General features: G+C 38.5%; 1 protein-coding gene, 1 long non-coding RNA gene and 1 pseudogene across 2 annotated transcripts; 1 reads left to right on the top strand and 2 right to left on the bottom strand.

The window, feature by feature from the left end:
- Nucleotides 1-3,569: 3,569 nt before the first annotated feature.
- LOC140852088 (uncharacterized) lies at nucleotides 3,570-7,174 on the bottom strand. Its single transcript, XR_012134985.1, has 2 exons — nucleotides 7,051-7,174; nucleotides 3,570-4,420 (listed from the first exon to the last, which is right to left on the bottom strand). It is a non-coding gene; the product is annotated as an uncharacterized lncRNA (long non-coding RNA).
- Nucleotides 4,736-6,964, bottom strand: LOC105052604 (pentatricopeptide repeat-containing protein At3g29230). Its single transcript, XM_010933463.4, has one exon. The coding sequence runs from the start codon at nucleotides 6,739-6,741 to the stop codon at nucleotides 4,861-4,863; it is 1,881 nt and encodes a 626-aa protein (XP_010931765.3). The 5' UTR covers nucleotides 6,742-6,964; the 3' UTR covers nucleotides 4,736-4,860.
- A 1,177-nt stretch (nucleotides 7,175-8,351) lies between the features above and the next one.
- LOC105052603 (uncharacterized) lies at nucleotides 8,352-12,736 on the top strand (annotated as a pseudogene).
- Nucleotides 12,737-13,127: the final 391 nt, after the last annotated feature.

Below are 13,127 nucleotides of genomic sequence, written 5' to 3'. Positions count from 1 at the left end.
GGACAGACCGGCCACTTTAGTAAAAATTAACCCAAAGCAGAACTTGTGAGATTCTGTAAAGCCTGGGATACTTGAAATCCTTTTTTTCTAAAGCATTAAGGCATCAATAATAGTAAATTTTTTATTAATTCATCAAGTCCTTGAAAAGCCATAAATTTGGAGGAATGATTGAACTAAATTATTCCTTCTTTCAATCCATACACCCAAAAGCGACAATTTCAGATTTATTTTAGGTCACACAACTAGAGCAGGCAGAGATCCAACGGCAGGGAATACTTGAGCATCTCAAATAATGCTCATTAATTTTTCTCTTAAAATCTCCAAAGACAAAGCTCAAGGAGCTTTTGTGCTTCTAGTGGCTGGATTCCCTCATCACCTTTTGGTGTATTTTAGGTGTATTTTAGTCTTAAAGCTATAAGGCAAGACCTTGAGCTCTCTAGAGAATTGGATTCCTTCCCCATGTAAGAGTCATCCTGCCATGGCATGAACTGGACAAGCGAACTAATTGCTTTGTGGATACTGGAGAGAGATGAAAAGGCAGAGTCTAGAATAATATATATATCTCTTTCCTATTTTACTATAGTAATCATCTTTGCATGCATCTTTTAGTGGTCTGGAAATTCCACAGCACCTAAATGTGATTTGATACCACATTTGTTCCAACTAAAAGTTGGCATCAAGTGTTTCAGCTAAGCCTTGGTCCATCAAACTATCCCATATGAACATATGACATACTATTTTCTTTGGAGATTTGTGAATTCTAGTAAATGACTTCTCAACTGAACTAATTCCTATGAAACATAAATTCCTGTGAAAATATAAGCTACTTGATAGGGGCAATGGTCCTTCCAATGTTCCCAACCGAATAACCGACCAAATATAGCCCACAAGAATCAGAAAGAATTATTGCACAACCGCCTAGAATATACCACTAGGTACGGTAGTTGACACCTATGCATGTAGACATCTGTGGTACATCATACCAAAAAAAAAAAAAAAAAGCGGCATTGCTTCTATGGTGGGCTTCAATATTATAATACTTTGCCGCATAACACATATAACACTTTAAGTTATTGTGCTATGGTAATCACCTTTAATCTATTTGGATATTTCTATGAGATTGAACTGTAAATACTGTAGAATTAGTGGATTAGGCCGTCCATTTATGCACCCTGTATCAACCAAAAATAACCTAATATAAATGTTGAGAAGCAAAAAAAAAAATCTTTATAGGTCTTTTTCCTCCTTGCAGTCCAAATGCTAAGATCTGGACTAAATTGAGACAAGCTTTTAATCTTAGAAAATACAAGATTGATGGACCAATATGCTCGATTTCTATAAGATTTTCAATCCAATTCTATAAAATTATCTATAAAGATCCTTAGTTGTCTGAAAAAATTTCAAAGAGATTCGGATTGCATCCTTCACAGGAAAGAAGGAATTATCTTCTTTCATCAAACCCACCATTGGATTATATAATATTCGCTTCAAGATCTATGTAGATGGTAAGAAAAATTTGGAATACTTTGAAATCTATGCAAGATATGATCCAATAGTTGATGTAACGAAAAAAGATCCATCATTCTTTTATGCAAAAAGATACAATCCGAAGAGATTCTAGAGCACTCATGTGAATTGATACCAAACTTCTTCTAAACAAAAAATTGGCATCTAGTGTTTCAGCTAAGCCTTGGTCCATCAACTATTGCATATCCACAGGTTACAAACTAATTTTTGGATATCTGTGAATTCTAGTGAATGACTTCTCAGCCAAACTAATTCTAGAAATATAAACTGCTACATGAAACATAAATTCCCATGAAAATATAAGCTACTTGATGGGGTCAATGGTCCTTCCAATGTTCCCAACCGAATAACCGACCAAATATGGTCAACAAGAATCAGCAAGAATTATTCCACAACCGCCCAGAATATACCACTTAGATAAGGCAGTGGACACCTACGCATGCAGTCATCTGGGGTACCATCTATCCATGCATCATGCCTCGGTGAGGCACTACATCTTTGATAGGGCTCCAATATAATAATACTTTGCCGCAAAGGAAAGTGCTGAGAAATTGGACTAAGAAAACATTGGAGAAGTGTAGCAAATGAGAATCTTAAAGATACTATTTTATATGTGGGCCGTGGAAACTTGTGGATGTGGTTTTCATTAAACCTGAAGGTAGTGGTTATCTGAACTATTATGTGAGACCAAGAAAGAGGGTAAGGGTGGTGGGACGGTTAGGAAAGGGTCCATCTTTGGATGGTAGTAGTGATATGGATAGAGGTGGTTTTTTTATGGCAAACGAAGGTTTTCACCTTCTTTCATGCGAATCTACCATTGGATCATGGAATGGCCGAGATCTATACGGACAGCTGAACGAAATACTTGAAATGCTTTGAGATCTATGCATCAAATGACCAATGCTGTGAAAGAAGATTAATCATTCTTTCGTCCGGAAGATTCGATCCGAATCCTAATATGGAAAGCATATGAGTAGGGATATACTGGGATAGCTCTGGAATTCTTCATTAGATTGGGGGGTAGGGGATGTACTGTGTTTGCCGACATGCTCCCATCTATGTCAAGGCCCATAGGATATTAATAAACTTGGAAGCCCTGAGACAAGTGTTCTTTTACTGGTCTTTTTGAAAAAGGCATGCTTACAGTACAAGTGGTGCGCTAGGAGCAGCAGAGAGAGCATTCGTTTGAGATGACGGCTCCAATAACAAAGTTGCGTCTGCATGGGAAAGATTGAAATACGCCGTGGTGCATCAGAAAGCGACCATATTATTCTTGGAGGTGATTTATTGACTTATAGTTGGATAGCTTTGCAATCAGTCGACTATTGAGATTACTTCTCATCCATTACTACGTGATTGCTAGAGATTGGCTGCTTCTCTTCTATCTTATGAGGTGACACTTACCTACAGAGGTGTTACTAGCATAGCTAATTGGATAGAAACATATGTAACTGATCATACAAGAACTATTTTTGGGATTTTTCCGTCAGAAATTCCTTTTGATTCACATGGATGTACTTTTACTAGATTGATTTAACAAATCCGGTCTCACCAAAAAAATGGGGGGCTTGTGCACTTATAAACAAAGGTTTTCAGAGTTCTCTTCTGGTTAGGATTTTGACTTGTTATTGCATGAGATTTAGTTATGCAATAGCGTAGGATTTTATGTGTGGATTCACTAAATATACAAAGCATAAAAACAAAGAAGGTGGTTTAAACTTCACATTTACTGCAATTTGTGTGGTAAGCGATATGCTCTCCTCCATTTAGAAGAAGTTCCATATTCAAACCTTTGGAAGGTGTTCTTCAAAATATTTTACATGGATAACCTTTTATTGTTTATATAAATGATTGTTGGTGGTCACAAAAATAAAAAATTGCTAGGCAATCTACTTGTAAGAGGGAGAATGATCTGGAGTATTGTTGTTGTTTTTTTTTTTTGTCCCTCTCCTCCTTCATTAAGAACACATGAATTTATATTAAAACAAAGATCTGAGATAGAGTATACATATTAAAAGATAAAACAAGAAAACCAGCTTACATAGAGGTAATACATGTTAAAACAAAGAACCTGAAGAAAGAGCCTGAACCAAGTATAGGTAATACAAGATACAGAAAGCGTAGGTAATTGCCCCACAACCAAAAAGCAACATGTAACTGTACTGCCGCTGTAAATGAGAACAACCTGACAGAGTATACATATTACAAGCTAGGCCAAGAAAACCAGCTCACAGGCGGAGAAGCACAAGTATGTTAAAGGAAACCCAGTCCATGCAGCAGAATAGCAGATGAGACCACAAGCACGTTGAAGGAAACCCATGCAATAGAACAGCAGGTACATCATACATATTACCCTTCCATGCAATAGAATAACAGATGGAACCACGAGCATGTTGAAGGAAACCCAGTCGATGCAGTAGAATACCATGTGCATCCACAAACAAATGGAAGTAAACCCCAATAAGCCAAGAAGAGATTGGTAAATGCAGCAATATAACATTAAAAGAAGCAATATCACCATTCGTCTGCAAAGAGCCATGCACCATGGTGAAGGGTCAGTAATCTGAAAGCGAATGATGGCAGTAAGATAAAAACACTGACAGTGGGTAATAGTGGAAACAGTAAATCCCTCTGCAGCTGAAGTACTGCAGATATCCTGCTGCATCCTGAGAAATCACAGACAAGGCCAAAACCACTGAATAATATCCAAAGCAACAAATTAAAACATATTAGATGACCTGTTGCATCCTGAGAAAGCACAAACAAAACAGGAATTACTAAGATTAAAAAGAGATTAGGCATGTCTGAGGAAAGAAACATTGAGACATCAGCAGCCAACAATCTTGCAAGGTCCGGACGGCAATGATCTCCTGTACAAATGAAAAAATTCCTCCTGCAAAGCATGAGTAGCTGGATCATGTTGCTTTGATATGATGTTATAAAGAAGTTTGATTCAATGTTCCAGATGAGGAGGAGAGAAGTGGGAGGGAGTTATAAAATTTATGAAAAAAAAAAAAAAAAAAAGATTTGTGTAATTGTAAGCATGCCTATGTGCATAGTTATGAACTAGAAAATAACCCGTACTGCATGCCAGGGTTAAATTGAATAACAAGGAAACAAAAATGGAGAGGAAGAGATGTGAAGAGAGAGAGAAGGGGGGAGAGGAGTGACAAGGACTCGGGCCCTCTTTTCAGAAGAGACAAAAAGAGACAGAACGAGAGATCAAATACATATACAAGTATGAGATCTTCAAGAAAGTGTACAAGAAAGTATTTCCACAACCAGTGGCTGAATCCTCGACGGTTCTACGTTGTGTGAAGAAGAGAATAAATATTACAAGGCCTTGACATTCTTTTTTCCAGCAACAAAAAATGCAGTCATTATGAACTGGCTATGGTGAGCAACTGCATGCTCTTCCTCTATATCAAATAACACTGGTGTTGTGATTGGTTGGCAGCCAGCAAGTTTTAATTCCACACCAATCTCATCTAACATTTGATAGATTTCAAATGTTTTAGGGTGTGATCTATCTCTCACACGGAAGTTATGAACAATGCCACAGACCTCAATCGAGCTACAACCAGGGATCTTCTCAAGACGCTTTGACTCCATTAGCATTCTCGTCCTTCTAGCTTCATCCCACCTTCCTCTCGTGGCATAGATATTAGACAACAGCACATAAACCCCACCATCTTCGGGCTTTAGCTTGATGAGGTGATCGATGACATACTCTGCTACCTCGGCGTTTCCATGGATCCAACAAGCACCAAGCAAAGACCCCCACAACACAGCATTGGGTGGTACAGCTTGCAGAAGGGAAACTGCCTCTTCCAAGAGCCCAGCTCGTCCCAATGCATCGACCATACAGCCATAATGCTCAATTGTCGGTTCCAGTCCATATGTTGCCCTCATCGAATCAAAGTATCCTTCTGCTAACTCAACCAACCCTCCATGGCTGCAAGCACAAAGGACACCGATGAAGGTGACCTCATTGGGCCTTATCCCATCCAATTCCATCTGGGCAAAGAGCTCCAAGGCCTTCATGCCATGCCCATTCACTGCTAGACCGGTGATCATCGCTGTCCACGAGAACACATCCTTTGGCACCAAAGCATCAAAAACCTCGAATGCTTTATCGATACACCCACATTTGGCATACATGTCTATAAGCGCCGTTCCAATAATTGGATCCATCTTCATTTTGTTCCTTTCAATGTAAGCATGAACTTGCCTCCCTTGCTCGAGAGCTCCTAGTTGGGAGCAAGCTGAAAGCATGCTCACAATTGCTGCCAAATTGGGCCTCATCCCCAATTCCTTCATCTTTTCAAACAAAGCCAATGCCTCGTTTGGGCAGTCCCCTTGAGCATACCCACTTATCATTGCACTCCAAGACACAACATTCTTTATGGGCATCTGGTCAAAGAGTTTCCGAGCCATATCCAACCGACCACACTTCACATGCCCAGCAATAAGAGTATTCCAAGAGTCTACATTCTGTTCCGGCATCTGATCGAATAGCTCCAAAGCTGTTTTGATATCGCCGGACCTAGCATACCCATTTATCATTGCATTCCAAGAAACAATCCCCCTTTCTGGCATCTCATCGAACAGCTGCTGAGCGCGATTAAAAAGTCCACAATTTATGCACCCCGACAGCATAGCATTCCATGAGACGATGTCCAATTCCTTGCTCGTATTAAACACCCGGTGCCCAAGATCGACTCTTTGGCAAGTGGTGTACATGTGGATCAAGCCATTGATCGAGAAGATGTCACGGTCAGCCCCGGCCTTGATCATGAAGCTGTGGAGTTGCTCGCCAGCGTCAAGGGCGGAGAGGCGGGTGCACGCCTTGAGGAGGAAAGGAAAAGTGTAGGAATTGGGCCGGGAACTGGAGGAGAGCAGGCGACGGAAGAGCTGGAGGGAAGGGACGGGGGAAGGGGAATTGGCGAAGCCTCGGATAAGGGTGTTCCATGAAAAGATCGTTGGGTGGGGTATTTGGGAGAACAGCTTGTGGGCATAGTGAAGGCTGCCCTGGGGAAAGGTAGTGGCGAACTCGACAAGCTTGGCAGCGGCGAAGGGGTCTTGGAAAAGGTGGTTTCGGAGCATTTGGGCGTGGATTTGGAGGAAACGGGGGATGGAAGCGCATGATTGAAGCAAGGAGAGGCAGGTTGGGTGGGTTGGCGGGGTGGGGAGGATTGAAGGGAGATGGGGCATGCAACGGCTACCTTTTTGTGAATTTGAACGGTGGGAGAAGGAGGGGGGTGGTTACTTGGGCAAGTCAAATGGAGGGATCATGGATCAATAGAACATATTAGTGAGTGTGTCTAGTGTTGTTCATATGACATTGAGCCCATTAGATGGTCATATTTGTTGGAGATATTCAGGTGATTGGAGAATATGTGCATAATTCATTTTACTTGCTAGAATATTTAAATTTTTAAAACTTACTTTAAATCCTATTTATCTTGTCCATCCGATAATTTTGTAAAATTTAGGTTGCAATAAATAAAGCAATCACGTTACCAAGAAGTTGGAGAGATCCTCGCACCTAGGAAGAACTTCCCAGCTCCAAAATTTTGTACAATATAAACCAATAAAAAGAAAGCAATGCTATGATGCTCTTGTTATATACATCCGAGTGTTTTGCTTTGTCGTGTGGTATTGTCGTGTGGTAGTATGGGTGCAACTTGTAAAATTTATGATCAAATATAGAGTCCATTGATTATTGAATTACCAATTTGGCATTTGGATGCCTGACGAACTTTTGATCAATGTATAAGATGCACTTCAAAATATTTTTTATCAAAAGGTGATTTGATATCTCTATAAGATCAAAATAATCCATTCTAGTTTGTTTTCCGATCCCTATGTTTTCTCCATTCTTTTAACCTTCATTTTGAGATTTTTTTTTTTATCAAATGTAGAAAATGTTTTTGATAGAAACCATGGGTTTTGAAACGAGCTCTTTCAAGCTTTAGTCGTCATCTTGTTACAAGCCCAATATTCATGATCTCTTTGACATAGCCTTTTAGTAATACATCAACTATAATCATATTAGTGTACATAGTATTTAAGATTGAATTGTTTTCTCCATAGATATATTGCAAATTACTCTAGAAATTCTTTTAAGGTTGCTAAGAGTGTACTGAGCTAAAAATTAATTACTTAACTTACTCCCAATCCATTTATTTCTGAATAAACCATTTGATCCTGCAGAGGGAGTAGTTTATTTCATGCTAAGTAGCAATTTTTTTTTTTTTGACAAAAAAAAAACCTGAATTAGTTTCAAAATAAATAACTTATTTTTTATCATCTACTAGGGCAATGTGACATAATGGAGTTGAAGATATTTATTGTCACCCCACCTTGAACCAAATGCATCCTAAGGTTCCAACCATCTTGAAATGTTGTGACTTGAAATTCATATGCTGGAAGTCTCCATCCTTCATGTACTATCCATATTTTTTTTCTCAATAAAATTATATCTTAAGAGAGACAAACAAGAAGAGTGCATTGGCCAAAAATCAGAGTATAGATTACATACATCAATATTGTGTTGCATGTAATTACAACCATCAATGCTTTTTCTCCTGCATGTCACGTATTCCTCGCACTAGTTATGGATTGATCCACTAGAGGCTGCAGATGGTTTAGGTCCGAGTCCGAGTCAAACCAAACCCGGACCCAACCCATCTGTTTGCGGCCCCACAAAAATTACCTTCTTGTCCCAGTGACGCTGGTGGAAGATCCTTTGCCCTTCCTTCGCCGGCGAAAAGAAAGAAGAAGAGAAGAGAAGAGAGGAGCGAACTCCGAAGAGAAAGGGAATGGAGGGCGGCGGCGGCGACCGCGGCGGCCGCCGTGGCGGACTCGAAAGACTTACAGCAGCAGAGCAAAGCGCTCGACAAGCTCACCGATCGCGTCGAAGACCGCCAGCTCGACTCCACTCGCGTCCAAAGTGTCAGCACTCTCTTTCTTCATATTATCTCTTGTTTTCTCCGTGTAATCTAGGGGAAAAAGGGCATCAATGAATGATTTTTTTTGCATCTTTTCTTGTGGGTCCTTGAACGCATCGGGCATAAATACCTTTTCTTTCTTTCCTAGTTCTTCTTGCTTGGATGGATGTTACGTTCGGTTTCTCAGAATGGGTTTTAATAGTCTGTGCTACGTTCTTGAATGAAAATTTTTTTTTTCTTGATTCGTGTTGGCAATGGGTTTTAAAGTTTAATGCAAGAAAAGATATTTTTATTATGGTTGTGAAAATTGCACCTTTTGATGTTTGTTCTGGTATAACTCTAGCTAGAGTATGGTGCTTCTGATTTTGTCTTTTCCCGCGAAAGCTGGATTTTTTGATCATTTTTTCAGTTGACTGCTTATGCATGCGTTTATGCATAAATATGATTGCCTCCTGTCTAGAGAAACAAAAGAAAATCGAATTGGATCTTTTTTTGGCTTATAAATTAATTCTAGGAAGATGTTATGTTCACTGTAATAATAGGTAATAAAAGAAAAGAGAAGGTCAAGTACGATGTGAATTGTTAGGTCTTTTCTTTTGAGGAGTCTGCTTTTCTTTAGTTAAATATTTGAACAAGATTGGATTGTAATTTTCTGCTGTTAATAAATCCTTTCTTCAACTTGTCATGTTTTTTGGTATCATGCAGGCCATGGCAGCTCTTGCTTCTTCAAAAGAAGCTGATTGGAATGCAATGAGAATGCGGTAAGTGAATATCATCCTTACCTGTTTAGAATCCCTAGATAATGCACAAGAGCTTTAGTGGCATGGATCTTATGCCTTACCCCTGTACTTAGTTCATGCAGCATGGTGAACGTGGATTGCCTTGTCCAAATTTTTGTGAACTCTCTTTTCTTTCTTTCTTTTGTTCTTTTTAAATTTCAGCATCATTTGATTGCATTGCATTTGCTTATATCAAGCAAAAGATATGTGTGACTATTAGGGCATCCACTGTTATTCCCAAATGGTTGAGATAAGGCTTGATGGTAATTTTTTATGGTTAAATAAAAGATATGGCTGAGGTTTACAAATATAATCTCCACAACCAATTATTTCAAGTACTTGGAGTCAGCTACATGAACTCTTCTTCGTGGTTCACATCTATAATCTATTAATAGCTACATTTCATGTTTAAGCCATCTATGCGAAATTTTCTTTTCTCACAATTTACAGCCATGTTGTTCTAAATCTTTCTGTTAATTTTTGAACCCAATCTTTCTTATGAAGGATTTTTGAGATCCTCATAACATATGTTCATTCCATCTTAAGTGGATCCTCCACAGTTAATTCTCAAATATAATCTCTACAATCAATTATTTCAATTACTTGGAGTCAGGTGCTTGAACTCTTCTTCATGGTTCTCCACTATTTAAAGCTACATTTTATGTTAAAGCCATCCATGCGAAATATTTTCTCACAAATTACAGCCATGCTGTCCTAAAGTCTTCCCCGTATTCCAATCCAAGCTTTCTTATGAAGGATTTTTGAGATCCTCATAATACATGTCCAGTCCATCTTAATGGATCTTCCCCACTTAATTCTCAATAGATACATCTTTTACCATTTTATTAGTGCATTTATTTCTAACACATACATTCGTCTTAACATCGGGATATCTAGAGTCCAACCTTTAAACTTCTACAAGTTTGTTTTCTTCATTAGGCAAGCTTTAGTGATAGTCTTCCTTTGCTTCATGGATATGCCCCGTGCTGTAGTTGTCATTGGCTGCAGTAACTTCATTACTTTAGTTGGCACACGATCCAAGAAAGCCAAAATAATTACTTTTGGTTTCAATGAGTTACCCTCTAATTTGGGTCGTACATGTACTTAGAAAATCCTCAGCATCCCTATCCATACACACAAGATAAATGATATGGTCACTGTTAGAGACCTTGATATTTGTAGCATTATTTTTTGCATATTCACACATAGTTTCTCATTTTTAGAAGAGTCATTACTTTTGCACGATAATTGTCTTATACACATTGACTCGACAATGGTCTGATCAAATATTTCTCCAATATCTCATTTTGTTTTATCATTTTATCACATTAGAAATGGAGAATTTGTCTGTTCTAATGGGTTCTAGTGAAGATGATAAGCAACCTCTTCAAGCATATTTGAAATGTCCCGTTGAGCTCTTCTAGCAAAAACTTGATCAAGCAGACTGTAACTGCACCTTGTTTATTTGCTACCTTTCGGGGCTTAACTCTATCTGTGCTTGATGATATGATCTACCCCAACTTTCATTCAGTTTGTCAAACCGGTACTCTAAAACTAGTTTGACATGGACATGGATCCTTACATAACTTTTTGGTTGATAAGGTTGCTTGTTTTCTCCATTAGTTAACATGGACATTCTTTACAGTGTATGTTGATGAAAAATTGACAATAGCAAGCCACTTCTCAATGATGGCTTATTCCATTAGCTTGTTGCTACTCCTATCAATCTTACCATCTCTGATTGTGACATTGTTTATGCACTGCAAATGGTTCTTATGCATATTTCGTTAACTATGTCATGATATTCTGTTCATTTGCTTGTTTTTGAATAGCATCAATATGCATCATTTCGTTCTTTCTTTAAATCAAATATTTCCTACCTATTCTGCTACCTTGGTTCCTGATGCGTCCTGAATACTTTACTGGATCTGTATTTTCTGTTCATGGAACATAACAGAAATCAAGAAGTAATTTGTCTCCTGGTTGAGTTTCAAAGTATAATATTGTTTGAAAGATTATGATGATGTCTTCTTGATATGGGTGTTATTGTTCCATGAGTGAACCAAGTGTATTGAGATTAATATGATTGGTATCATTATTCCCTTGCATCTTGTTATAGGTACTCTCCATATCCTTCTAATAAGACAAACTCTAACAACCAACATAAGTCTTAATGGAGTTGATGCAGCCAATGTCTATAAAGTGCAAAAAATTCTCTGCATTGGGTCTTTGCCTTCTATGATGCTAATTTGGCTAGTGGTGTTACTATTACTTCATTTTTCATTATGTCTTCCCTTCTTATCCAACAAGAAGGGAGACCAAGAAGCAATATAGCAACATGCATTCCAATTGAGTGCTGAAACATAGCAGCTATACTGTACTACTGGTCCTATGGTTGCTTGGTTTTGATTACTGCTTGGTATTGGTTTTACTCTTCACTACTTCTCATAATATGACAGTTTGGATGCCATTTAGATTTCAGGTAACCTGGTCATCTGATATTGTGCTTAGGCTCCTTTCATGTCTTTAACATAGCATTTTCCCTCGAAATAACCTTAACCGGTGTGTACCATCCCAACACTGATACTCAATACCAGGGGTGTGTCAGGTATCGGTACACATGGAACTGACCCTTGTACCTGGCATTCTGACACTGTACCAACAGGTACCTGTATGTGGTTCAGTACTGGGATTTCAAATCCTGGTGAGAAGCATACTAACATTATCTATGCTGGTCTCTACGTTTGACTAAAATGTGATTAGAATTCCAATTATTTGATTTAGGAGCAAGTGTTGGCCAGATATATTGAAAACAATTAATTATGTCCATACTTTTGTTCGTTCCGAGCCTACTGTCGTTTAACTTGGAAGAATCTTTTCTCTGGATAAATTTTAGATATTCTAACAATTGAAGGCACAGTACTCAATTTATTATTGTTTACCAGATTTAGAAAGGTGTCTGTACGGATCTTATTGTCAGAGCACTGAGTAGTTCTTCGTATGTGCAATGAATTCAGTGTAAACTGATTTAACTGGCTTTCAGGGAGAAGGAACTGGCTGCTGTCAAGATCAATCCTACTGATGTGGACCTCATCACGAATGAGCTTGAGGCAAAAATCTGATCTTTCTCCTTCTCACTACTTAGCTCATCATGACCTTGCCAATAATAGCCTCCCATTGTATGCAGTTGGACGAGAAGGTGGCAGAGAGAACACTGAGAGTGCACGAAGGCGATGCAGTTTCTGCCGTTCGCTCTTTACTACAGTAGAGGATTTCATGGCACATTCGTTTGGCTCCATTTTTGCAATCGTGCAATATAATCTTAGGCAATCAGGAAGATATCCTGATATTTTTAATTGATGTGGAAAGGGGAACTAGTTTCTTCTCATCAGTACGTACTCCAAATTTTACATAAAACATAACTTTCTTGTACCAGGAAATATGAATTGGAATTGAGTATATATTTCATTCATTTTCTGTGGTGCGCTCACCTCTGACCGGATGTTGCAATTCTTGTCATTTCAATTATATGCCTATTTGAGTAGCTCGCAATTTGGTAAACGGCGTCTTAAAAGATATTAATTTCAGAAAATACATCTATATGATGCCCCATGAGACCATTTGTTTCCCCCTTTTTTTTTTTTTTTGAAGAGGTGTATGAATTGCTCCATGAGACTTTCAAAACATATTATTGTCTGCCACAAGAACCTCCAAATAACATAGAACAAGGGATGGTGATTCGTGTGGCTTTCAAGAGGTACTCACGGTCGTCTTTGTGGATTGATTGACACGGTTAATTCTTCCTTTTGTCAGTAATTTTCTTCATTTAAACTTTCAGTTGGCTTTTGATCTGGGTGCCTAATGCTGT

The sequence above is a fragment of the Elaeis guineensis genome, chromosome 10 (assembly GCF_000442705.2).
Source record: "Elaeis guineensis isolate ETL-2024a chromosome 10, EG11, whole genome shotgun sequence".
NCBI classification, from domain to species: Eukaryota; Viridiplantae; Streptophyta; class Magnoliopsida; order Arecales; family Arecaceae; genus Elaeis; species Elaeis guineensis.
Note: the sequence above shows the minus strand (reverse complement) of the source record. Positions and strands in the feature narration are given on the sequence as shown.

Coding starts and splice junctions, on each gene's coding strand:
- LOC105052604 (XM_010933463.4), bottom strand. CDS start 6,741: ATGCCCCATCTCCCTTCAATCCTCCCCACCCCGCCAACCCACCCAACC.